This window comes from Heterocephalus glaber, unplaced genomic scaffold (genome assembly GCF_053883595.1).
Source record: "Heterocephalus glaber isolate CG9 unplaced genomic scaffold, H.glaber_assembly_v1.0 deba00001479, whole genome shotgun sequence".
In the NCBI taxonomy this organism is placed as follows: domain Eukaryota; kingdom Metazoa; phylum Chordata; class Mammalia; order Rodentia; family Bathyergidae; genus Heterocephalus; species Heterocephalus glaber.
Genome location: NW_028258316.1, coordinates 3819806 through 3847129, shown reverse-complemented (window position 1 = coordinate 3847129; position 27324 = coordinate 3819806). Strand labels below are relative to the sequence as shown.

General features: G+C 53.8%; 1 protein-coding gene across 3 annotated transcripts in view; it reads left to right on the top strand.

Annotated features, from left to right (window-relative positions):
- Cfap77 (cilia and flagella associated protein 77) overlaps nucleotides 1–27324 on the top strand; it is a 109456-nt gene that overhangs the window by 55235 nt on the left and 26897 nt on the right. For all 3 annotated transcript variants that reach the window (XM_087182703.1, XM_021261825.2, XM_004849055.3), the window contains exons 2-4: nucleotides 4048–4147; nucleotides 4668–4893; nucleotides 25221–25326. In XM_087182703.1, coding sequence (XP_087038829.1) covers nucleotides 4048–4147; nucleotides 4668–4893; nucleotides 25221–25326 — 432 coding nt within the window. The remainder of the gene's footprint in view (nucleotides 1–4047; nucleotides 4148–4667; nucleotides 4894–25220; nucleotides 25327–27324) is intronic.

Genomic DNA, 27324 nt, shown 5'->3' with positions numbered 1-27324 from the left:
CCTGGGACGAGGAGAGAGATGGTTTTAATTAGAGCAGAGCGGTGGGGAATAAGGCAGAAAGGGATGACATCTTAATCAGGTTTAATGAAGCTGTCTGCTGATGGGGACAGCTGTCACCCAGAGCTGTATTCCAGCCAAGCTTCTGTGACAGAGCAAACGGGGAAAGGCACAGTTTGAAGGCGGCTGGGGAGGGCAGGAGGTCAGACTCGAGCTCGGATTTCCCAACTACCCTGCCTCTGGATCCTGACCCCTGGTGTGTGTGTGTGGGGGGGGGCGTTCCAGCAGGCCAGTGGGCTGGAGTGAAGGGCTTGGTGTTCCAGTCCCTGCTGGGCAAAAGCAAGGCACACTTCTCCCAAGACAGCAAGGATTCTGAGTGAGGGATCGTAAGAACTCAACCCTAAGAAACGTGAAATGCAAAGACTTTGAGTCCGAGGAGCTTCCTGGGTCCTATGCCCCTCCGAGCCTCCGTCTCCCATCTGTGCAGTGGGGACAGCATGGCCTCCCTCAAGGCCTGGGGAGAAGTGAGGGTCTGTGGGAGGCTGGGGCAGAGGGGCGAGGAGGGGAATTCAACCCCAGCTGGTCCATCTGCTGCCTGGATGGCTTTGGGCAAGCACTGACCTCTGTAAGCTTCAGCTGCCCCAGCCATAAAATGGGAAACCTGCCCCCCAAAGGGGCTGGAGGAGCACAGCGCTCTGGGCATATGCTTAGCACTCAGTGAAGAGGGCTGCTAAGGGGAGGTCCCCGGGCATCACTGTCCTTCGGGTGGGAGGTGCATATCTCTTGTTTTTTCATTTTCTGCAGTAAAGACAGCCTGCTGGTTCTCAGGAATCCTCGTGGGCGAAGGGTGTTTGCAGGCTCTGCACGACCCCATACCCCCATGCAAGCCATCTGCCCCAGGACCTTTGCATAGTCCAGCCCAAGTGCTGGCTGGGAGACCCCTTTTGTATCTGCAGATGGTGTCTCCCATCCTGTCCTGGGTAGATGGAGGGGCTGCTTGGGGACCTGGGTTCTGATCAAGGCTGAGATCTGTGGCTAAGTCCCATCAGTTTGGTAGATGGGTTGCCATGGAAACCCATGACCATCAGGCCTCAAATTCCTCTTGCTTGCTGGTGGCTGCTGATCTCAGACATCTGTCACAAACTGCCTGCCCTTGTCTAGAAGTCCAGGGTCAGGAGCTCCCTGAGAAGCTGTGTGTCAGACTCGGCCAGAGGTGCCCCGAGGCCCGCTGTGCCCTATGGGCTCCCAGAAGGCCCCACTGGACCATCGGGGGACCGCTCTGCACACCCTGGCTCCTGTCCTCCCTAGCTGCCCCCCTGGAAACTTCTCCAGCTTGGTTCTCCCCGAAATGTCAGCCCAAGACCCGTATCTTCCTTTTCCTGGCCACCAGCCCCTGCCCAGGAAAGACCTAGCTGTTCCTTAGAGGGTTTTCTAGAGTGGCAGCTCTTTCCACACCCCCCAGCCTGTTCAGCCACCAGGCAATGGTGTCTGCCAGGCTGCCCCGGCAGGCGGGGAGACTGCGGTGGTTTCTGTCTAGATGTCCCCTGAGAGCTTCTGGAGGAGCCTGGGTTAGGAAGGTGCGCCCTGGGCTTGGCGTTGGGAGGCGGGGCCTGGTGGGAGGCCGGTTGCTGGGGGCGTGGTCTGGGTGCCTGTCGCACTGGAGGATGATTGTGTGAGCCGCCCAGGGGGTGGTAAAGGGGCCCAGCAGCCTCCATTCCTCCCTCCCTGCCTCTCTCCCTTCTTCCTCTCAGTCCCTGTTTGCTAACATCTATTCTACCTTGAGCTCTGGGGAAAGTGGGGTAGAAATAAAGACTGATGGGGTGTGTTTGAAATCTCTGTGGCTTCTGCTCAATTTTGCTGTGAACCTAAGACTGCTCTAAAATATAAAATCAATTTTTAGAAAGTTAACTTTAAAAATTAATAAATAGCTCGGCCGGGGATTTAGCTCAGTGGTTCTGCTGCCTGCCTTGAAAGTGCAAGGTCCCAAGTTCGATCCCCGGTACCCAAAATAATAATAATAATAATAATAATAATAATAATAAAAATAGCTGAGCAGGGTGGTACACCACATCTACTATAATCCTAGCTACTCAAAAGGTTGAGGCAGGGATATCTCAAGTTCAAAGCCAATTTGGGCAACTTAGCTCGACCCTGTCTCAAAATAAAAAATAAGAAGGGCTGGGGGTAGCTCAGTAGTGGCGCACCCCTGGGTTCGGTCCCCAGTACCAGAGAAGAATTAATGAAGACCGAGTCTCTGTCCCCCAGTGCAACACACAGGCTCCTCAGGGCAGGCAGACCATCAGCAATCAGTTACTGACTTGATTATGCTACGCTGTAATTTCCCAGCAGCTTTGAGATGTAATTCACACACCGTACAGTTCACCCATTTAAAGCATACAATTTAATGGGCCTTAATATAGTCACAGAGTGGTACAACCATCACCACAATCGATTTCGGGGGCTACTGGGATTGAACCCAGGGCCTGTGCTGAGCTATATCCCCAGCCCTTTTTATTTTATATTTTGAGATAGGATCTCACTAAGAGTTGCTAAGCTATCCAGGCTGGGCTTGAAATTGTGATCCTCCTGCCTGAGCCTCCCAGAGAGCTGGATCACAAGCCTGTGCCACCAGGCCCAGCTCCCCTCACTCACTTGCAGAACGCCCCTCAGAGACACGCTCACCCATCTCACCCCCATTCGTGCCATTCCTTCACCTGCCCCAGCCCCGGTAACCACAAATCTTCCCATCCCCATGAATCTGGAAGGCGGGCCCGGCACACAGTGCGGCCCCGTGTAACAAGGAGGCTCGGGCCAAACCTGCCGACCCAGGATGCCTTCCCCGAGGAGGAGGTTTTTGTCCTGCACCTGCTGTATCCCACCAGGAAGCAGATGGTGGTAGAAGCCAGGGCTCCGGCTGGGTAGGAATCCATAACCCAAGCACGGTGGTCCAGATGAACCGAGCAGAGGAAGAGCTTCAGGTGTCCAGGGCAGGGCATGGCCTCGTGGGCCAGGAGGGGACGAGGGGCTCAGAGAGCTTCCCGGAGTGGTGGGGCTTGAGGAGGACCTGGGGTAGGGGAGGGGCAGGCTCAAGGCAGAGGGCATTCTGGGAGCAGAGGCCCAGATGCCTGTGAGGTTGAAATGGTAGATGTGCAGGTGTCGCCTGCAGACCCTGCGACGGTCTGGTGGGGCCAGACGGGGCGTCCTGGGAGATGTGATGCCTGTAGTCCCAGCTCGGCCCAGGTCCGGGGCTCCCCACCCTTCACAGCTCTGTCCCTGGGCTCATGGGACCTGGGAGCTGCGGGAACCTGAGGCTCCTTGGTGTTTACTTCATCCAGGGATCTGAGTGTGGGGTGCAGACAGAGGGCTGGGGTTAGAATTCCAGCTCTGCCACTGCCTACTGTGTGGCCTGATGCGCCGTCACCTTCTCCATCCAGGGAGTGGGGGTGGTGACTTGGGACTCCAGGTGGCAGAGAGGACTGAATCAGAAGAACGTCAAAGAGGAATCGGATGTTGGGCCTGGAGTGCAGTAGAGCCCGGAAGTGCTCTGGGATGATGTTCTTCCCTCTTCACCTCAGGACCTGGGGTCACTGTGGCTCAGCCATCCAGGCTCAGTGACGCCTGCCTCGAACACCCGGCCCCATCCCAGGGGTGATGCCCGCTGCTCTGGGTCTCAATTTCTGCATCCATAATGTAGCCATTTCCTTCCATGGCTTGAGGAGGACTTGACCAGAGGCACAGTGGATAGGACTTGCAGGCCAAGGGGGTGACACAGTGCTGTCACTGTGTCCCCATCCCAAAGTACGGATTTAAGGAAGAAGAATCAACTTCGTCTGTGCTGGTGATGAGGGTGGGGGTGTCTCTGGCAGGAAGGAGAGCTAGGGAGGAAATCCGCCCCCTCTCCCCTGTGGCCTCCATGGGCGACTTCTTGAACCAGTCACACTCTGCTGGTTCTGTCCCCACCTGCAGCTTGGCTCCTCTCCGGGGCCCCGATGCTGGACATTATGAGGGCTGAGATCCCACCCCTCACCTTTGCTCTCTCTCCTCCTACAGGCGGAACTCGGCAAACCCCGGGAAAGAAGCTGCAGCCTGCCTGGTGTTAATTTCAACTACGGCCTCTACATCCGGGGGCTGGACGGGGGCGTCCCCGAAGGTGAGCGAGTGTGCAGGAAGCACGAAGGGCTCAGGAGTGCATGGGAGGCGGCCTGCGCCTCTTCCCAGGGCTGTCGGGCCGCAGCTGGCCACTTGGAGAAAACCCAGGGGGCCTACATTGCAGCACCGTTCTGGGGGGACCCAGGTCTGGGCAGCCGAGTGGCGAAACCCAGGGCTTGGCCGAGATGGTGAGAACCGAGGCTCTGGGCTGAGGAGCCTGGGGAGAGACCCTCTGCACTGTGTGCCATTCCAGCTGTGACACAGGACGGGCCCAGGAGCAGGGCTCCGATGGCTCAAGGGTGGCTGAGGGCAGGCGCCCCAGCTCCGCGCGAGACACTCAGGCTCCCTTGGGATCTCTGAGAATCCCGATCCCTCCTTTTTGGGCCACCGTATGCTCCCAGGGCCAGGCAGGGCTGACACCCTGCAGGCTGGGATATCAGGGCCCTATTTCTTCTAGTCCAAGGCCGTGGGTGCTTCACCTCCCCTGACACCGCCCGTGGCTCTGTCTCCCCCACCCTCAGCCATCGGGCACTGGAATGTGTATAAGCAGCAGCCCACCTGCCCCCAGAAGCTGACCCGGAACTACATCGCCATGAACTGCGGGGCTGTGAAAGCTGGCCTGGTGACCGCCCGGGAGAACGTCCTCTACCGCAGGTTCAACGACATCCGCATCAGTGACCAGGACGAGCGGCGCCAGAAGGAGCCGCCCACCGTGCCCCCCAACATGACCTTCGGGATCCGGGCACGGTGAGAGGGTGGCACCCGGGCTCCATTCCTCACCAGGGCCAGGGAGGGCGACAGGAGGTGCTGGCTGAATCAGGGAGCCATGTCAGAGGGGATGGGGACGCAGAGCACCCTCTGAGGCTAGCTGTCCCCTCTCCCTAAAAATTGTCATGTGGCTTCCGTGGCTGTACCGTGATTCCTGCTGAGCTGAGTGCTTACCTGGGAGATGATGGCATAAGCTATGAATTTACATCGTTCTCTGTCACCTACATTGATGGGAACCCCTGTCTGCCCTTGGAGACTCAGAACCTGAGCAAGGGAGGCGAGAAGCCGCCAGGTTACCCAGCCCAGCACCTGTGAGGCCGTAACAGGCTCTCCAGCCTAGGCTCACACCCGGACTCTGGCCATGAGTAGCATGGGACACTTACCTCAGTTTCTGCATCTGTAGAATGGGATAAACCAGTACCTGCTTCGTGGTGTCCCTAAGAGGTTTCAGTGGCACAGTGGCTTGGCATAGGGTCTGGGATAGAGCACTCAATAAATGCGGGCAGTTAGCAAGGTTACAATGATGGACACACACTGAATACCCAAGAGCTATGAGATCTTTAAATTTTTACCGTCTTATTTTATTAAGTTTGAACATGGTGATGTGCTGAAGTACCCATGTTTGGCTTAATGAAATTTTACAAATATAGAAATGTTCATTTAGTAAGCAATCACGAAGACGGGATTTGTCTGGCACCCCTGGAAGCCCCCGGGCTCCCCCTTTTCTTTGCCTGGCGGTCCTGTAGATCACATGGGTGGCTGGGGTGGGTGTTCCCGAGGCCCCATCCTCCCAGCAAGGATAGGACCAGCCAGCGGGACCCACATCCCACACAGAGCTAGGCGGGAGTGTGAAGCTGGGGAGCAGCCACAGAAAAGGACTTTCAGAATCCAGTCAGTGCCCTGTCGCTTTCTGTTTGGACCTCCGAAGAAACCTCTAACTGCTCTCCTGCCTTCCAGAACTGGCCCTTACTGAGTTACCTCCCTAACGCACGTGCTGAACTGTATAATTCCCTATGCAGACATTGATAAGAGCTCACAGTTAGGGACATTAACCTATCTGTCCCTCTGGCTGCCCACTATTGGATTCTCTCTGTCTGTGAATACATCTTTTCCACCTCAGCCCATGTGCATTGTGGGAACTGACTTCACCCTTGACCCCAGGGAGGGTCATGTGATCAGGCGTGGCCAGTCAGGGCAGCTGATTTCCTTGCCCCCAACAATTGACCCATGACCTGATCCTAGCACACCTGGCATTCTATCAAAGTAGAATATGGTTGCATAGAATCAAAATCCAAACTGCCTTGACTTTTTAAAGGGAATTTATTGCCTTGTGTGATTGAAAAGCCCAGGGGTGGAGCTTCAGGCAGAGGGGGACCCAGGCAGTCAGGTGATGCCGCCCACATGGTGGATGTTCCTGCATGTGGTGGCCGTGCTTCCTGGTCTGGGCTTCATTCTCCGACAAGGTTCTTCCTCACTTGCTGTCTGGTTGATAGCAGTTGCATCCTTAATCTTATTGTTTTAGTAAAGCCAGCAGGAATGATTTAGAAAGTACAAACTCTTAAGTTTAACATGTTTTGGTCCAGCAGGTCACACACTTGTTCCTGAGCCAGGCACTGTGATTGGCCAGGTTGAGGTCCCATGTCTGCCTCTGAACCCTTTGCTTGGGGTGGGGGGTAGGGGGGAGCCCCGATGCCCTCATTGGCCGGGCCTGATCACATGGTCCTCCTGGGAGTCAGGGAGAAATCTTCCCCACAATCCACCTGGGCTGAGGGTGGAAAAGATGCCAGGACCAAGGTTCTATTCCACAGGGAGGAGCCCTGGAACCCAGAAGGCCAGAACAGCAGGAGGCTTCCCGGCCTTTTCTATATCACGCTGCAAACTTACCATTATTACAGACTCACTGAGGTTTGTGCATTGAATCGCCCTGAACAAATAAACAGAATGGCTGCTCCCAGAGAACAGCGACTGCCCGAGCCTCCCACTGCCCAGGGCACCGTCCAGCCATCTGTGCCCATCTGGGGGCCACGCCCAGCTGTGCCTCCTTCAAAGCCATCGCACCCCCAGCCGTCTTCCGGTCTTCCTTCTGGCCACGCCTGACTTCCTTTTTGCTATGTTCCTTTCCTTTTTTTCTTTTTAATGGTTCCCCCCTTGTCTTTTGTTTTACTTTTTCCTACTTTTATTGTGGTAAAATGTGTATGACGTAAGATCAATCATCTTACCAGTTTTCACGTGTGCAGTTCAGTGGGACTAAGTCCATTCATACTGTGCACCTCAGCACTGCCCAAATTCTGCCCCATGAAGCACCAACTCCCCACGGCTGGGGTCCTGCAGCGGTCAGTAACCGCCATGCACTCTGCTTCCTGTTTCTGTGACTTGGAGAGATCTAGGCACTTCCTACGAAAGGAATCTACAGCGTGTGCTCTTTTGTACCCAGCATGTTTCCTTTATCGCAATGTCTTCAGGATTTGCCCAGGCTGGGGCCAGGGATTTAGCTCAGTGGTTCCACCGCCTGCCTTGCGAGCGGAAGGACCCGAGTTTGATCCCCGGTACCAAAAAAAAAAAAAAAAAAAGTAAGCTTTGCCCAGGCAGTGCCATGCACCCGCATTGCATCCCTTTTTGTTTTTTGTTTTTTTGGTTTTGGTCCCAGGGATTGAACTCGGGACCTTGAGCTTGCAAAACAGGTGGCGGAACCACTGAGCTACATCCCTGGCCCCTGCATCCCCTTTTAAGACAGAGGAATATTTTGTTGTGTCTGAACCACATTTCCTTGACCTGTCATCCATGGGTGGACATCTGGGTTGTTGCCACTTTTGGTTGTTGTGAGTTCTGCTGCTGTGCACATGGGTGTGCAAATACGTGTTCTCGTTCTGCTCTTGATACCTTTGGGGACCCATGCAGACTGGACTTGCTGGATCTCGCAGGGATTCTAGATGTGGTTTTGAGGACTCGCCACTCTCTTGCAAGCATACACCACCATACCATGCTTTTGTATGCTTTTTGGTCACCATCCTACCTGGTAAGACCCTCCCATTCTCCAGATTTCACGCCAGCGTCCTCTCCTTGGTAGCTTTCCCATCCCTGTGGCCTTGTACATTGAAGACACACTGGACAGTCACTTCTGGGCTGGCTTGAGCAAGCGTCTGTACGCGTCTTCTACCAGCCCTCCCAGGTGTGTCCCTGATCACTGCTGCCCAGTCTGGCTGCCTCCCATCACCCCTTGTTCTTGTGGGATACCCGGGCTGGGGCCCACAGAGCCTGCTTTCTGTACCCGGTCACGTGATTGGTCCGTGCTGTGACACAGGGTCTCATAGAGTGGTGTGGGAGGGGCCCTGGGCCTGGAGTCAGCCTGAGGTCCCGATTCCACCTTTGTCTTCAAATCTCTGCCTCGCCTCCCCCAGGGCTTCAGTCCCCTCCTCTGTAAGTAAGGTGTTACACTAGTAAGCTGGCATTCTGTGACCCTCCCAGAATATCCTGTTGCGCCATCTTGGCTTTAACCCTTCAGGCCAGTTTTATGTCATTGTCATGAAAACCTGTGTGGGAGGTGAGCCAGACAACTCTCCAACAGGGGCAGAAGTTCATCTAGCTTCGCGGGAGGCTTGGCCGGGACTCATCCCCTGGTATGCTTATATTTTAAAATCTCAAAAGTTAGAGCACTCAGGTCATTAGCGATCCCTGTGCTGAATTCTTAGAACAGGAGAAAAGAGAAAGGAGTGGGGTGAAGAGATCTGCCCGGGTTCACCCAGCAGGCTGAACCGAGCCGGCCTAGGTCCAGGAAGCCGGGGCCCATGGTGCAAACCCACTGTTCTGGTCCTGGGGCTGCAGCAGCGGCCGAGGGAGGACATTCATTATCAACCAGCTTTCACTATGAAATCTTCGGGTGCTATAAAACCGAGTGGCCACAATTCTGAGGCCGGAATGTGATGAAGTGCGGGCTACATCTTCTGTGATGGTAAATGGGCTTTGGATATGCAAATTGAATGGATTTTAAAATGGTATTTAATGACAATTTTCGTAGCAGACATTAACATTAATTGCACAGAAATGAAAATGCTGCATTAGGTTGCTGTTAGCAGCAAATATCGTGGCCATAAAGCTTTATCTTTATCAACAGCAGCCCTGCCCGAAGTGACAGGGCAGCGTGGCAAATTGCAGGCACAGGGGCTTTTATGGGACAGAAATCCACCCCCAGGCAGGCCCGAATCAGCATCAATTTCACTTTATTTCTTCGTAAATGGAGGTTAAATGGCTGCCGGAAAAGCTTTTACTGAGCTGCCTGCCGCCTGCAGACCCCCTTGGCCAGCGGACATAGAAGTACAGGAACAGTTAAAAAACCATCGCCCCCTTAATGAGGCTATTACTTTAAAGTTATGGGGCCTAGGCCTATTCCGTAACGACCCCCTTTTACAAGTCTGAATTCTATTTATTTCTCCACTTTAAAAGCAAGTTAAAAACCAAATCCGATTACACTCGACTCCGGAGAAATTGTGCGATGATTTGGTCCAATAAATAAATAAAGCAAAGAAACAAACAAGACCCATTAACAACCGCAGATGAAAGTTTGGCCTCGGACTAAATACACAAAAGCTTCTCTAAAAGGAGGGTGCTCACCGCACAGGGTGGAGGTGGGGCTTGCAGACACCCAGTCCTCTGGCCCTTGGAATCCAGAGGTACAGAAGTGCACCCCACTTTCCCACACCTCCGTCCTCCTGTTCAGCCGGCCCCTCAGCACCAGAACGCAGAGTTAGTTACTCAGTTACTTCCTTTCTGGTTGGTTCCCGAGCCGCAGTAATCTGTTCCCAATGTTCTCTAGATCAGAAGGGGCTGTTTCAATCCCCGAACCTCAGGCTAGGAGGAAGCCGAGACCTGTGCAGTTGTCTGGAAAACAGCGGCCATGTGGCGTGTGGAGGCAGCCAGGGGCTGACTGTGTCACCAGAGATGTTGACTTGGCCTGGGCAGTCATTAAAAAATTTTTTGGAAGGAGTTATCGCATAAAAAAAAAAACAACTCTTGATGTGGGTGTGGCGGTTCACACTTGTAATTCCAGCACTCAGGAGGCTGAGGCAGGAAGATCATTGTGGGTTTGGGGCCAGCCTGGGCTACCAAGTGAGACCCTGTCTCAAAAAACCAAACGAAGAAGAGGAAGAAGAAAGAGGAGGAGGAGAGGGAAGATTGTGTATCCCAGTCTGCAGTCCTTGGCCGGCCTGTCTGCTCTCACTTCCGTTATCTGCTCCTTGGTCCTGCTGGCATGAACTGATGGTCTCCTTGTGGCACTGCAGCCTCTCTGTGTCCCCCGAGGACCACACAGGGGCCAGTAACACATGCGGCTGTAAGCGGAGCTGAAATGTCAGCATTTTGCACACCTGAGGACGGCTGGTGCCTCCCAGAGAGGCAGGCGCACTCTGCCCACCTCTGTGGATGCGTGATGGAGCCGCATAGGTCCCTGGTGTGGCTGCCCAGCTGTGGAGACCACACCTCCGGGCCAGACAGCTGGAGAGAGCCCAGCCCTCTCTCCTCGCCATTTCTCTCAGATCTCGGAGTTCAAGCCCGTGAAGAATTTTAAATTCTTACCTCCAAGCTGCAACCCCAGGTCTATAAACGGATACGTCCGGAGGCAGAAATGTAACTCTTAAAGAAGCGCTTAATTATTGATGCATCTTAATAAGCGCTTGCAGATGTTCCGGGCCCTGGGAACATCTTAATTGTTACAGCTCCCGATGGGCCCACGCTGTTGATTCTGCGGCCTGGAGGGCTGGAAGGGCACGGCATGGGTGGGAGCCACTGCTGGGCTGGTGGATCTGGGCACGGGGTTCCCCACAGCCTGCTCGGAGGCTTGAGAAGCCCTTGAGGCGCAGCCTCTCCATCCTTCGGCCAAGGAGCAACAGCCTGGAGAGCTCTGGGCTGGATGAGTCTGCTGCTCAGGGGCCCCTTCTTCTTACTGCTGCTCACTGGAGCGGAGCAGAGGCCCAGGCAGACGCGTCTTCATGAATAACCTCGGCTCGGTGAGGCTCTGTCTGGGGCTCTTCTACCCCATCCTACAGAAGAGGAGACTGAGGGTCAAAGGAGAGTGGTCGTTGGCCTGGACCTGGCTTGCAGTGGGGTAGGGATTGCTCTGGGCCTGACTGCCTGTGATGGGGACCACAGCTCCCGTCTGTGTCCGCTACGAACTCCAGGGTGCAGGTGATGTGGCTGGAGGTGATGCCCAAGATTTTTTGTGTATTTGACAAAGGAGGCTGAGACAGGCTATTGGTGTAGATTTTTCTTAAGTCTAGAACTTGCCCACCCTGCTTCCCTTTTGATGTGTCCTGTGTTGGTCAGCATTCTGTGACTGCAGCAAAATACCCGATATGATGAGCCTAAGAAGAAGAAAGGCTATGAGGCCCTCAGTAAAGTCTGTTGAAGAATTCGTGATCGGATGGCCGCCTTGGAATCTGAGTATCAGGCCAGTGGCACGTGCACCTGGGAAAGAACACTTAGCCCAGCTCCTGGGTGGCCAGGGCGGGCCCAGTCCTGGTGCTGAGAACATTCAGACCCTGAGCACTCGGAACCCGAGAGGAGCAGGGGCTGCTTCCGCCCACTCTCCTGCACCAGACGAGTTGCCAGCCCGACGCTGGCACGGGTGAAGGATGGAGGAAACTTTACAGGCTGTTAAAAAAATGTTCGCTGGGGCCAGGGATTTAGCTCAGTGGTTCCACTGCCTGCCTCAAAAGCACAGAGTCCCAGATTCGATCTCCCGATCTCCGGTACCAAAAGAAAAAGTTTGCTACTGACAGGGTTTTTGAATCCCTCTGCCAAGCTGACTTAATTTACAAACTTAACGTGCAAGGTGCCCATCAGTCACTCGGGGTTATTTTGTTTCTGTTGGAGGCGATGGCCGAAATCCAAGCCTCCCACCAAAGTCCCGGGTGGTCATAAGAAGCCCCCGGGTCCCCAGGCAGCTGTGGCAGGGACAGAGCAGGGACAGGGACACCAGTGTCTGCAGGGTGGGCAGGGGAGCAGGTTGACAGCCGCCTGAAACCTGGCCGACCACAAGGGGGAGCGTGCGGCCCTCACAGAGCCCTGGCCCAGAGCCTGCGGAGTCGAGAGTCCAGCCGGGCAGTGGGCACTCAATAACCATCTGCAGTGGAGAAATGGGTCGGGGCCTGTTCTGGCTTTGAGATGGCACATGAAGGCAAAGAGAAAATCCATTTGACACCCAGATACGGGACGGGGAAGCTGGAGAGGCCTGTGTCATCGGCCAGACTCTGCTCTGTCCCTGTGAATCTGCAGTGCAGGGCAGGGCTTCGTTCCTTGGCTGCATTAATAGAGGCAAGTCTGCAACAAGGGAGGTGACCTCCATGCTTTCTTCTGCTGCTCAGTCATACTTGCAGCATCAAGTTCAAAACTGCCTAGGGCTGGCACACTTTGGAGAAGGGAGAGTGTTGGGGGGTGCTGAGGGGAGGGTGCGTGGGACAGGGGAAGGAGACCACTGGGACAAAGGATGTGACAAGAAATGAGTCCACCTAGCTGGGTGAGAAGGGCTGTGGAAGAAAAGCAGCGGCTCTGTAGCCCTTCTGAGGGCGGTGGAGGGGCTTTGCTCTGGGGGCTTTGGTGTATATGTAAGAGTGTGGTGCTCCTGGTTACGGGTGCATCACTGAACACTTTTCCTACATTATCTCATTAAACGCTCACAAGTCTACAAAGACGGAGTTAAAATCCCCATTTTACATATGGGGAAACTGGGGCCCAATGCCACATGGCCAGCTGGTGGCAGCACCACGATTTGGGCCCCATCAGCTTCCAGAGTTGCTGTCTAGGTGCACAAGGCTGCTGCTTCCAGGAGGCAGAGCGGGGCCCTGGGCCAGGAAGTCGTTCCCCAGGCGAGCGCCCAGCGGTCAGTGACAGCAGTCAGTGACAGGGGTCTGCAGCCCCTGGACCCTCCCCGTGGCCCTGTGTGGTGGGCGCTGTCCCCTGCACTGGCCCCCGGGGAAACCAAGCCAGAGAGAGAGCTGTCCTGGCCCTGGGCAGGAGCGGCGGTGACCGATGGGGGTGAGCGGCTTGGTCCTGGCCCTCGCCCTGAGCAGCCACCCGGCCCCAGGACTTCAGGCGCCTCCTCCTCTCCCGACTCCCACACTGCTTCCTCCCTGCCAGCACCTTCCTCGGTGGGCTTGGTCACCAGAGCCAGGACACAGCCATTTTTCATGCCCTGCCTCGGTCCCGCTTGGCTCCCCCGTGGCTCAGACAGAGATTTATCCCAGTCCGGCTCGAGTCCCAGGCAGGCAGGGCTCAGGGTGGCGCTGGGCATGATGGATGGGGCCGTGGCTCCCCGGGGCCTGGGGGCCGCTCCCAGCCCATCCGTCAGGAGCCCAGTGCCAAGGTCAGCGCTAACGAGGCCGCCACCCCTCGGGGCTCCCCGTGCGCAGCGCTCTCCACTCTGCTTCAGACTTTACCTGTGGGGGGCACAGCGCAGCCCACCTGGTGCCGGCATGGATGTCACTGTGGCCCAGGTCGTGGCATCTCCCTGTACAGCCTCCAGCACAGCCCAGAGGACAGTGGGGCCAGAGATGCCAGTGTCGGTGCCCAGTGGCAGGGACGGGGCCACTCAGTCCCTGAGGCACTCGTGCATGCAGGGCAGGAGGGCCTCTGCAGGGTTCTGGTTTGTTTTGTTTTGTGTTGTGTTTTTGCAGTACTGGGGATTGAGGGCTTTGCACTGAGCTACATCCTAGCCCTGTTTGTTTGTTTGTTTGTTTATGCTTTGAGACAGGGTCTTGCTAAGTCACTAGGTTGCCCAGGCTGGGCTTGAACACACGATCCTCCAACCTCGGCCTCCCAAGTGCTGGGATCACAGGCCTGGGCCACCAAGTCTGGCTTTGGATTAATAATAATAACACCAGCTGCGTCACATGCAGCACCCCGAGGGAGGGGAACGCCCCCCCCCCCAGAGCCACCCTACGGGGATCAACTCTCTCCTCCATTTCCAGGCAGGGAGACTGAGGCCCTGGGGTCTTCGTCCACAGTCATGCAGCCGGAAAGTGGTTGCGTTGGGATTTGTATCTCAAAACTCATGTCAGTTTCTCTGCCCTAGGTAGAGTGCTCATTCAGGGGCTGCCTGGGCTCGACTTTGTGCCAGGTGTTTGGGACAGAGGAAGTAAGATGACAGGAGAGCGGCTCCTCTGTCCCCAGACAGACTCCTGTCCCTCCAAGTCTTGGCTGTGGGGGCCCAGGCCTTTGGTGGCAAATGGCTACCAACTGGTGGCTCAGGACCCAGGGGTTTACTCTCAGTCCACGGAGCCCTGGAGTCTGACATCACCGCGCGCTGGGACTGGGCTTGCTCTAGGGCTCCAGGGAGGGTTCTTCCTGCCCCTTCCTGCCCCTTCCAGCCCCTTCCCACCCCTTCCAGTGGCAGAGTCCTCCGGTGATCTCATCCAAGGGCTCCACTCACTAAGATGGGAAAGCAGTTAGCACAGGCCGGAGTGGCCACCTCTGGGGTCGCTGACCCCAGGTGCACTGCCCATGGTCCCCCGTGTCTCTGTGACACAGACACCTGTAAGTGGTGCCCAGTCAAAAGCTTCGATCGCCCACAAAATGCCAGGCACACAGCCTGTCCAGGAGCTGGCACTTGGCAACTTCCTGTAGTGTTCATGGTGGAACTCTGCGTACAGACCGACGAGTTGGGGAGCTGCGTGACTCACTCGTGTGAAACACCTTTCGGACGAGACAGACGTTACCAGCTGGTGCCCGGTGCTTCACACTCTGTTTTTACTACTAAAAGAGCTAAGTATGGCCAGTTCCACGCCTGCCATCTCAGCACTCAGGGAGGCTGAGGCAGGAGGATTGCACATTAGAGGTGAGCCTGGGCTACTTAGTGAGACCCTGTCTCTAAGTAAAATGTCAAAATAATAATAATGAAGATGTGATGTGGCTCATGTCGAGGGTCCCTGGGTTCAATCCCCCAGCCTCATGGACTGCAGGGAGCAGAGGATCTGCGCCCTCCCTCTCCTCCCGGGGACACCAAGACAGGGATCCATGATCCCCTCAGAGAAGGGGAAACTGAGGTGCCCAGGAGCCTCACCTCCTGGAGCTGCACGGGTGGCAGAATGCCGTCTCTCAGGCCCCTCCGTGGCTCCTGCTGTCCTTGTCTCTGCACCCTGCAGCACGGCCCAGGTGGTGCGAGGCTCGGTGGATCCCAGGGATCCAGGGTAGCGTTTTCTCAGCCACTTCTCCTCCAGCCTCAGTCAGTGGTCGCTGTCCTGCAGCTGCCCACGTGGGAGCTGCTAATTGAATTCACCCTTGTGAAAAATGTTAACAAACTGCAAACGACCTCTTAGACAGACTTGGAAGTCAGGACTGTGTGCTAACCTAGCCTGGCCCTCTTGTCATTAGCTGTTATGCAGGATCCACAGACAATTAAGAAGGAGCTAGGCACCCAGAGGTCCTCTTGTCTAATTAGCTCTTCGAGCCTGCTGAGCAGGCAGTGGGGGATAGGGGCACCGGGGGCTGCAGTGGCCCCCAGGGGCCAGGGCCCCCACCAGCCCGCTCGCTTCCTGCAGGGACAGGAGTGGCAGCAGGTTGGGAGCCTGGGAGCTACAATCTGGGAAGTGGGCCAGGGGCACCTATGCCGGAGCCATGGGGTAAGGCGTGGAGCCTGCACCCTTGATAGAATTCGGATTCCCAGCCGGTGCCCTAGGCCTGGGGAGTCCCAAGTCTGATGGCAGGGCACAGGTATCTACTTTTGATTTCTTCCTGCAGTACTGGGGATTGAATCCAGGGCAGTCACACTGAGTTATATCCTCAGCCTCCAGGACATCTGGGCCCACAGGTGCATGCTACATAGCTGGCGCTGCCACTTGTCACTCTGGGAATCTGTGCCAGTGCTTCAGGGTTACCTAGTGTGTGACTATGACACTGTACAGGCAACCCCACATACACACACACACACACACACACACACACACACACACACATACACGGTATGGGCGATTGTTGTATCCACAGGGCTCTGCTCCGGGACCCCTCTCAGATGCCAAAATGCAGATGCTTAAGTCTCTGGCATTTGCTTGTAACCTGTGTGCAGCTCTAAGCACATCCTGTACAGTGTGGATGCCAGGTAGTTGCACTGCTGCAGCTCTTCGGGAATGAGGGCAAGGAAAAGAGTTAGTGTATGTTCAAAACAGACACGATTAAAAACAACTTCTTTTCCACCCATGGACCTGCAAATACGGAGGGGAGACGGCGGATGGGAGCAAGACTGGGAGGTTGGGTCCCTGTCGGGACCCTGGTCCCGATGCCGTGACCCCATTTTGCAGCATGTCGCCCGGGGGGAGCTGTGTGAGAGGACACAGGGTCTCGGTGTTTGTCCTTGTAATCACATGTGCATCTGCAGCAATCTTGGTAGAGATTTTAATGAAGAAAAAAGATTTAGCAGTAGCCCTGTACCTTATGGGCGGTGTTACTCAGAATTCTTGTTAGAAAAACAGGGTCGGCGGGAGCTTGGTGCGAGGTGAGTCCTGCCGGAGAGGGAAGCCCCCCACCCGCCACCCTGAGCCAGCAGCTCGGCCGTCCCCGGAATTCAGGGGGCTTCAGAAGTCTGCCAGGCGCTGGACAGTGCTCCCCGAGGGGAGGGGCGGGTCGCCTTTGGGGGTCCACTGTGGCTAGGTCCACTGTCACAAGCTGGGTTTTGATCAGAGAGGCCCAGCCCCAGCCTTCCCCAGCCCACGGTCAGGGTGCGTTCTGGGGATGCTCGGCTGTCTCAGGCCCTGTCCACCCCCTCGTCCACTTGAGCCTGCGTGGGGACACCTGGGCCTGCACTGCTCCGGCCCCCGGGGAGAAGCACGCCGTTTGCATATTAGAGATGGGTTTTAATTTTATTTTAACAAAATAGCTGTCTCCACTGGAAGACACGTCAAGAGCCCAAGGAGGACCTGTCTTGAGTGGAATCTCGTTGAACAGATCTCGCGCTGTCATTGATTTTCCGGGAAGAAAAAAATCGCCTCTGGCTGCTAAGCCGAATTAGTAGTCACTGATGACCAATTATTTCAGCCCGCTGTGAACGGGGGCTGCACTGAAATCCAGTTTGTCAGAGCCGAGTCTCCTTCTGAAACACCTTTCAACAACTGTGCTCCTCATGTCCCTCGCAAGGCGCCTCCCCTGCCTCTCCCGCCAAGTTCTGGGCTCCGTGAAGTTTTAATGAGCATGGAAGATGAAGATGAGCTGCCATGGAGGGGCCCCTCTAATCCACAGAGCCTCCTGGCAGAGAGCGGGGGTGAAAATCAGAGCTGTCAGCCCCGCCAATGTCTGTTAATGGTAATTTCCCTCTCCAGGCCCAGCCCCGTCCCTGGGCATCACCAGCAGCAAGGGGAAACGCCAAGGAGGGACCAAGTGAAGTAGATCCAAGTTTCTCCTAGATCTGCCCCGGGGAGCCGATGCCACCTGATTTTAGTGTCCATTTTCCACTCGAGGAGACTTAATTTTATTTATTTATTTATTTACTTATTTATTTATTTACGGTACTGGGTATCGAACTCAGGACCTTGCGCTTTCGAGGCAGGCTCCGTGCCATTGAGCTAAATCCCCGGCCCAAAGGGGAGACTGGATTTTGACATGGTTTTGTTGCAATCGGGAACTTTTCCGGGAGATTCCTTCTAGGTTCTCAGCAGAGGATTTGGGGGGGGGGGCCCTGTTGTCACACAGTGAGCAATGGTCAGGGGTTGAACACAGCAGCTGAGGTCTGGGGGAGCCTGAGATACCTGCTCGGGCCTGGTGGGTCAGGACAATGGAATTCTTTTTTGTCTGATTTTTTGGACAGGGTCTCGCTGTGTAGTTCAGGTTGTCTTTGAGCTCACGATGTAGCCCAGGCTGGCCTAGAATTCGAAGTGATCCTCCTGCCTCAGCCTCCTGAGTGCCAAGATTACAGGCATGGCCACCACACCCAGCTTAATGAGAATTTTCTTTTTTTTTTCTTTCTTTCTTCTTCTTTTTTTTTTTTTTAAATGAGAGCTTTCTGTAGAAGAAATGCTTTAAATCCAGGGAAGTGGACCTGGTGGAACACCCCATCTAACTCCACTGTCCCCTGAGCACAGAGTATGATTAACAGAGCCCAGGGACCCAACTCGGACAAAGAAAATGGATCATAAAAACTCACTTTGGAATCTTAACTGTAAGGAGCAAAAAGCTTTGGGCCAGAGGAACCTGGATTCAGGTCCCGACTCTGCAGCCTGGCTACTCCCCATCTGTGAACAAGCTGTGGGAAAGTTGCTAGACTTCCCTGAACCTGTTTCCCCCACTCAAGGGGGAAGGAGGTTGTGGGGAGGGGTTGTCCATCCTCACTTGCGGAGTCCTGAGGAGTCCTCTCATCCCACTCTGCCCCTGTACCAATGGTTCTAAAGTGTGCCTGTTGTCTTCTCTCACTCAGGAACCATCCATAGCTCCCTAGTACCTTCATGAAGATCTTCCTTTGTCAGAACCTCTGCCTTGGTCATTTCCTGTTTGATTTGGTCTTTTTTATTTTTTCTTTGAAAACAACTTTATTGAGACACAATTTATGGGGAGATGATCCACACACAATTTGATGAGTTTTGACGAATGTGTACACATTGGTATCCAATGAAGATGCAGCCCATAGGACCCCCTGTATCCCACCGTGCACCTCCCACCCTGGCTGGACCCCCTGTTTTGCAGGGCTGCCCCTGTCGGCCTGGGCAGAGAGGCTCCCAGGTCCTGACTTCATGGCAGAGCCTGTTGTGCACAGAGAGGAATCAAGGTGCCTGGCTTGTTCTGGTGCGTGAGCCCTTTGCGAAGGACGTCAGAGCCTCCGTCCCGCGGCATTGGGTCCCCAGGACGGGGGTCCCAGGGGCTTCGGAGCCCCAGTGTGTCCACACAGTGTGGACACTGCCCTGACCTGGGGCCCACGGGGCTGTGCGGCCAGTGGGAAGTGCAGTGTGGCACCAACGGCTGGGAATCCCTTCTGACCCTCAGAGGGGGGCCTGCCCGGCAAAGAAGCGGGGACCCCCGGGTTGGGCACAGAGGCCCCAGGACATCTGGGAGAAAGCAGAAGACACCTGGGCTTGGATACTGTGTCCTACATCCTAGGGGAGACAGGAAGTCAGGCACAGGTGCTGAGACCAACAGGAAAAGATTTGTATGTTTAAAGCAAAACCAAATCCCAGCTCCTGGGGCGGCGGCAGGGGGACAGGACTGGTGGGGATCTGGTGGCAGAGGATTGTGCCGGGGAAGTCTGGGGTCCTCCACAGGAGTAGCCAGGCCCGGTGCGCTGGGTCTCCATCTGCAGTGGGCTTGCGGGGCCTCACGCTGCCCTTTTTGGATGAACTCGGATCCCAGTTCTCTGGCTGGGGCCGCTGTAGCCGCAGGGCGAGAGCCCGTACTTTGCAGCTTGACTGAGCTGTGTGACCCCGGCAGACTATTTGACCTTTCTGGGCCTCCCCTCCCCACGCCCCCTTTTCCTGCACTCATTTAGTGAGGATAAATAATTAAGCTCTTCCATGGGAAGCCCCTCCAGCTTCTCAGAAGACTGGAGCAGAAAGGAGGCTGTAATTGTTACCACAGGGGCCTGAGCCCCTGGCAAAATCATTCACTTTGGGGGTGGGAAAGAGAGGCCTTTCTTTATTTTAAAGAACTACATTTACTTAAGAAAGAAAGAAAGGAAAGAAAGAAGGAAGGAAAGAAAGAAAGGAAGGAAGGAAGAAAGGAAGGAAGGAAGGGAAAGAAAGGAAAAAAAGAAAGAAAGAAAAAGAAGGAAGGAAAGAAAGAAAAAAAGAAGGAAGAAAAGGAAAGAAAGAAAGAAAGAAGGAAGGAAAGAAGAAAGAAAGAGAAGGAAGGAAGAAAGAAAGAGAGAAAGAAAGAAAGAAAGAGAGAAAGAGGTCTCGTTTTAAAGGGGCAGCAAAAGACAGTTGTGAGAGAAAAAGGAGCATGCTCCTGAAGGCACATCCTGGAAGGATCACAGACTTGAGTAAAAATGCTGAAAAGTCCTAGCGGCCGAGGGGGCCTTCGCTCCTTTCCCACCCACTCATGCCTGTGCCCGTTACTTATCCCTGTAGGTCTCTTTCTACCCTGACTTCATTGATAAAAGCTTGGCTTTTGTCTCAGAGCTACCTGGGGCCTTCCACATACAGCCGCTTGCTTCTTTTTAGCAGCTGTATAATATTTCACCACGAGGGCATGCCATTGTATACCTGTGACCAGCTCAGTGAACAACGAGGAGGTGCAGGGGGACCTGGGGACACCTGGGCCCTGCCCCACGTGGCCTGTCCTAACCTGCTCCGAGGGTCGGCTTCTTTCCTCTGTATCTTGAGTGAAATCTCAGATGCCCTGAGTTTTTCTGGTCACATCTAACTGCAAAAGGTCACCACCTCAAAGGGGCCAGGGATTTAGCTCAGTGGTTCTGCTGCCTGCCTTGTAAGCGCAAGGACCCGAGTTTGATCCCTGGTACCAAAAAAAAAAAAAAAAAAAAAAAAAAAAATCTAGAAGAGCAACATACTTTAAAAAAATTGACCTGGGGTGTGGGTCATCCCAGCAGTTAAGAGGCTGAGGCAGGAGGATTGCCATGGGTCAGAGGCCAGGCTGGGCTTCATAGAGAGACCCTGCCCCCCCCAAAATGGAATATCTCATTTATCAATCGCATATTGATTCTTTCCTGTAGATATTCAGCTGCACAGATTTTGATGACCACTTTGAATAATCGTCATTTAGTAACATTTTCTCTGTGAAGGAGAAAGCTATTCTGTGGTGGTCCTGGCCAGGAGTGAATGGTTAAACTGCAGAACAAAAGCTCGTAGGCTCTATGAGGAATGCATGATTAAAACGCAGGGCAAAAGCGCACAAATAATTGAACTCTGGGGCGAAATCACACAGGCTCTCTGAGAACCGAATGGTTGACCCGGTTTGGATTAGTGAGGCCTGCTGTGTCTGGCCGTGTCCCCCCGCTTCCCAAGAAGAACTGCCCACCCTGGGACAGCTCCAGGCCCACACTGCTTTTCTCCTGCTCTTTCTCTCCAGAGCCCCCCTGAGGCGGGCACCCTGGGTGAGGAACAGTCAGGCCCTCGAACCTCTCAGTACTGCACTAAGTCTGTCTCTGAGGAATCTTTCTCATCCTCTACACTGCCTATGGCTGCTCACTGTGACGCTATTTCAGTCTTTCTGGTAGTGTGCTCTGTTAAATTATGTTCTGGCATTAAAAAAAATCTGGCTTTGAAATAATTGTGAATTCAGAGAAAGTTGTACAAGGAGTCCTGAGAGATCCTGTGGACCCTTTATCCAATTTCCCTAACTCTGTAGTACAATATGAAACCAAAAGGCTGACATGGATGTTGTACAGATTCCACCTGTTTTACATGCGTTTGTGTGTATGCATGCTGTGCATTTAGTTCCATGCAGTTTTAGCACCTCTAGGTTTGTATAACACAATCAAGATGCATAACTGTTCTGTCAACACAAAGATCCCTCTAAGCATCCCATAGACTCCCCTTCCCACTGTTCTTCACACCCTGGAAAACCGCAAGAATGGAATACATGGAGTCATAACAGAATGCAATTTTTGAGACTGGCATAAGCATAAGTATAGATATCCAGCCAACCTGTTGAGTATCAATAGTGTGTCCCTTTTCATTGCTGAGTAGTATTCCAGGGCATAGATATACCATAGTTTAACCATTCACTTGCTAAAGAACATTGCGGTTGTTCCAGTCTGGAACTATTACATGTGAAGCCACTATGCAGATGTGTGACTACATTTTTAGGTAGATCTAAGTTTGAATTTCTCTGTAATAAAAGCCCAGAGTGCAATTCCTATGTCCTTTTTAAACAAACTACTGCACTGTTGGCCAGAGTGCCTGAGGCATTTCATGTCCTCACCAGTAACGTGTGACAGGCTTCTTGCCCGTGTCCTCACTGGCATCTGGTCCTGTGCCTGTTTATTTTATCTGTGTGTCATCGTGGTTTTAAGTGGCATTTCTCAATGGCTGGAGATGCGGCCCACTTTTGCATGCAGTTACTGTTCTTTAACTGGATTATGTTTGGTTTTGTTTTTGTTACCATTGAGGTTTTTTTTTTTTTTAATTCTAGATAGGGGTCCTTTTCCAGACATATGGTTTTCTTAAAATGTATTTTTATCAGTACATACTTGCCATACATAATGATCACATTCATCATTCAGACTTTGCAATATTTTTTTTTTGGTACTGGGTATCGAACTCGGGACCTTGCACTTCCGAGGCAGGCGGCAGAACCACTGAGCTAAATCCCCAGCCTGACTTTGCAACATTTGCAAATATTTCCCCGTCTGTAGCTTGTCTTCTGGTTTCCTTAACAGAATCTCTGCAGAGCAAAAGTTTTTAATTTTTGAAGAAGTCCAATTTGTCAGTTTTTCATCAAAGAAACTCTTCACCTATCCCTAGACCCCAAGGTGCTGTCCTGCGTTTTCTTGTACAAGTTGTTGGGTCTGATGTTTTATATGACCGTAAGTTAACTCTCAAGCACAGGTGAGACCGAGACAGAGGGGTTTGTGCGTTCCTTGTGCTGTTTGTTGTTTTGCCCAAAATGCCCACTGCTTTGGCAGCATTTGTTAAAAGATTTCCTCTACTGGATTTCAGGTTCCATCAACTCACTTCCTTTAATTGATGCTAACACAGGGAGCCTAATTTGCAATTCCCTGAATTGAGGCAAGTTGCTGGAAGTTTTGCCTAATCCCCTCTGCGTCCTTGTCTCTTTCTGTCTTTTCTTTCTCCTTTCCTCCTCTCCTACCTGCTCTTCTCTTCCCCTCTTTCCCCTCCTCTCTCCCCTTCTCTGTCTCTGTCTGTCATTCTTTTCTCAACAATTCATTATTGGGAGCAGCACTGTGTCCACTCGATCCAGGACGGAGCGGCCGTGCTCACCTGGGCCTGGCAGGGGCTGTTTTCGGGCGAGCTGGTCAGGGGACCCCCCCGCCCCATTCCCCCGGAAGTGACTGGACAACTGAGACCTGAAGGCAAAGGAGAAGCCGTGCATGCGCTGAGCAAAGGCAGAGGCTCCTTGGCAGGGGCCGGGCAGCAGCTGCACTGGGCCTTGGGCCACTGAGATGCATCTGGGAGGCATCGAGGGCGTTTCAAGCCAGGCCTGATAGACCCGATTTATGTCCTTGCTGCCCACGTCCAGCCAGCCCTGCCACCTGTTTCTCCAAGCTAATGAGCCCGCGGCCTTGGGACTGCCCGGCCGGGCCTCAGTGACCCAGGCTGTTAGGCGCTCACACTGCGGTCCCGCCTCTTCTGGGGACTGAGAAGCGCTGGCCGGGGAGAGACACAGAGCTGGTCAGCGCGGGTGCAGCGGCGGCGGCTGATGGATGTGGCGGGTGGGCGGCCAGGGGAGCGCCTCTGGGGGTGGATATTTCCAGATTACGCAGTCGTGTCATTAGAGAGCGCAGCTATAAATTAGGCTGCTCGAAAGCATGGGGTGCGTAATAATTAAGTAATAAAAGTCACCACAGGGGTAAAGGAGGCAGGAAACAAAGAGCCAGTGTTTGTGGCAGCGCCAGGCGCTGCAGTGTGAAGAGACCTCACCGTTTCAAAGCCAGAACTGTGCTCATTTAGAATCCTGCTCAGGCCGGTGCCGCAGAGACCTTGGTGTCCCAGAAACAACTGCGCCAGGGCATGGCCCAGGCCAAGTCCAGCCCTGCATTCTCTGGGGCCGTGCACTCGAGCCCTGGCAGGGCCTGCAGGGAGAGGAGCAGGTCTGCTGGGAGACGCTGGGAAGGCTGGGGACTGGGGCCACCGCGCAGCCAAAGAGCAGTGCAGACCCACGGCGTCAGAATTTGCACATTTCCAGGTCAATCCAGAGAGATGTTGTTTTTTCCATGTAAACTATCCCAGCTTTTTAAGTGTTGGCAATGATTTCAAAGACTTTTGGGACTGCTAACAGGGCAAAGAAGGCAGAAGCTTCTCTCTCAGCGCCCCCACCCCTCGTTGCTTTGATCCCGAGATCACTTCCAGGGTTCTGAGCCTCTCCTGAGCCCCCGGCGCCTTGGGAAATCTGGTAAAAGCTGGGGACGCCCAGACAGAGTGTTCTCGTACAGCTGCTAAGATGATCGTGTGCAGCTTCCTGAACCTCAGTGGCTACACAGAAAGGGGTAGAGTCCCTGCAGTGCAGCTTGGGGCTGGGCACAGCCGCTCTGGACCAGCAGATGTGTGGGTGACATGCCCAGGGGAGTTTTTGAATCGCTGTTCTGAGGGTCCTTCAGCTGTGCCAGTCTGATATCCAGTCCTGCGACCTGCGGTGATGCCTCTCGTCTGGACAGCAGGCCCTGCTGGCATTTCCAGAGGTGCAGGCTGAGGAAGCCCTGTGAGCAATGTCCAGTGTAGCACAAGCTGAGCAGTTTAAAGCAGCAGGAAGTGGTTCCCTCCCGGTTTTGGGGCCCAGAGGCTGAGATCAAGGCATCCAGCTCTTGCCTCTTCCGGCTGCGGGGACCCAGGGCCCCGTGGCGTAGAGTCACACGGTCACTCCCGGTATCTCCGGTGGACTCTGCTGGTCTGGAAGCTGGATCACCTCCTCGATCACTTTGGGGTTGCTGCAGCTGAAGGTTCAGAGTTCTAGTTCTGTACACGGCCAGCCAAGGTCCGCGTGTGGATTCAGCCTCTCAAGCTACCTAGAAGTCCCACCCTACCTGGGAGCAGTTAGTTTTCTGCTACTGAGTTTTGCAGCTGAGCAGCCCTCCCCCGGGACCCCACCCCTCAGCCTCATCTCCGAGACTGGGATGAAAGCAGTAGGACCCTTGAGAGGGGGAGTGGCTTTGAAACACACAGGGCAGGCTAAGCTCTCTGAGGCTGGAGATCACTGTCGGGAAAAATCAGAGGTGGGCGCTGGCGAAAGGTAGGGAGGGAAGATGTTACTCCGTGCTATTGCAGAAGAGGAGAAATTCAGTGTAGACTTGACCTCAGTTCAAAGCAGCGCTCATCTGACTGGACAGGACTCTTGCCAAGGGTAGATCAAGGTCATCCAAGATGGGGTGGGGTCAGCTCTCCAGGGAGAGCGGATGTTAAGGGTGGGGGACCCACTTAGCAGGACCTTTTCGAAGGAGAGACCCTGAGGGCGAGGCCTGGTGGCAGAGGCTTGGGGAGTCTTCAAAGTCTGCTCAGGCACAGGGTCCTGTCACATCTTGGGGGGGCACACTTGAGGCACACAGGTGATGCTGGCTAGGGGGCAAGGAAGCTGCCTCTTCCTGGGCGCTGGGTGTGCAGAGCCACTTGCTCTGTGGCCACCAGTGCCAGGGGAGAGTGCGGCGCCTGCATGGGGGAGGGTGCCTGTGCTGTTCCAGGCCTCAGTGTATCTGTTCCCTTCTCCCCCTGCAGACCTTCAACCCCATTTTTTGACCTGCTGCAGCACCGGTACCAGCAGCTGTGGGTGCAGGAACAGAAGACCGCCCAGAAAGCCATCAAACTGGAGAAAAAGCAGAAGGTAACAAACACAGCGTCACTCAGGAGTGGCCGGAGGGGGCGGGAGGGGAGGGCTGGCCTGGCCGAGCTGGGGGCCGGACCTCAGTGTGTCTGTGGACTCTGGCTGCATCCTGCTGTGCAGAAACTCAGAGGTGGACTGGGTCTCGGTGCTGATCTAGTTCAGCTTGCACTGAATCCCGGGGAGCTTAAGAGATGGGCCGGGTAGTCCCTGAGCTGCTAGGAGAATCCAGTTGTGCCGACCCCTCCTGCTGCGCGGGAACTCTTTCCACCAAATCTCTACCCAACTTTGTGCCTCCAAATATCGGGCTTCAAACTCATCTGAGGCCTGGACAGAAGTGTATCGGTGAAGAAAAGGGAAATAAGGCCAAGCCACTTCAGGAAGAGGCTTAAATTGGAAGAATTCATCTTGTGGCAAGTTAACACATGGGCCCACATCTGTCACGCCCAGCATCTTGTTTGCGTCTATGAGGAGCCTGGAGCGGTCGTCCATCCACCCCAGGCCCGGAAGTCAGGCTTGCAGAGTCCTCCAGGCACTGGGCTGAGGAGCCCACGCTCTGACTGCACCCAAATGCCACAAATGCTGCTCATGTGAGGCCTTAGCCACCGGCAGGAGTCAGTTTGGTGAGATTTTTTTACACCAGGAAAAACATCTTTAGCTGTGAATCTGTGTTGTTCTGCACATTTGAAAATACTGCAACAGAGGTTGAAGAGGACATCAGAAAATGCAAAGATATCCTCCATTCCTGGATAGGCAGAACCAATATGGTCCATATAGATGATATATAGATGTAATGCAATCCCAATCACAATTCCAACAGCATTCTTCAAAGAACTGGAGAAAACAATCCTAAAATTCATATGGAATCAGAAGAGACTCAGAATAGTAAAAGTAATCCTGGGTAACAAGAGCAAAGCAGGAAGTATCACAATTCCAGACTTCAGGTTATATTACAAAGCTACAACAATAAAAACAGCATGCACTGAGCTGGGTGTGGTGGGGCACACCTGTGATCCCAGTATTCTGGAGGCTGAGCCAGGAAGATCACCAAGAGTTTGAGCCCAGCCTATCCTATATAGTGAGTTTAAGGCCTGCCTGAGCTACACAGTGAGACTCCATCTTAAAAAATAAAAAACAGCTGGGGATTTAGCTCAGTCATTCCACCGCCTGCCCTGTAAGCTCAAGGACCCGAGTTGGATCCCCAGTGCCAAAAAAACCAAAAAGCAAATCCCAGCATGGTATAGGCACAAAGACAGACAGATCAAAGGAACAGAATAGAAGATGCAGAAACAACCCCAGGAACATTCAGCCGTCTGATCTTTGGCAAAGAGGCCAGATACATACACTGGAGAAAAGACAGCCTCTTTCACAAATGGTGCTGAGAAAACTGGCTGTCCACATGCAGAAGACTGAATCTAGACTCAGATCTCTCAGCAAGCACTCAACTAAAGTCAGAATCGATCGAAGATGTTAAAACAGAAATAGTCTGCTGGAAGATTAAATAGGTAAAACTCTTGAAGAGTGTAGGCAAGGACTTTCTGAATGGAAGCCAGGTCGCACAAGAAATAGTACCGCGAATCAGCAAATGGGATCACATCAAATTAAAAAGCTGCTGCACAGCAAAGGAAAAAACTGAGTGAAGAGACAGCCTACAGACTGGGGGGAAAATTTGCCAGCTGTTCCTCACACAGAGGACAATATCTAGAATATAAAAATTGGATTCCTCCAAATAAGACTCGCAATCAAAAGCTGGGCGACTGAAATGAAAAGACATTTCTCAGGAGTACAAACGTGCCATGAACACATGAGAAAATGCTCAGTATTTCTGGCAATTTGCAGAGAAATGTGAATTAAAATGACACAGATTCCATCTTACTCCAGAAAGGGTGGCATCATCAAGAAATCAAGTAACAACAGATGCTGGCAAGGGTGTCAGGGGAAAAGGAATATTTTTCATTGTTGATGGGAAGGTAAAGTAGTTCAGCCACTACGGAAATCAGT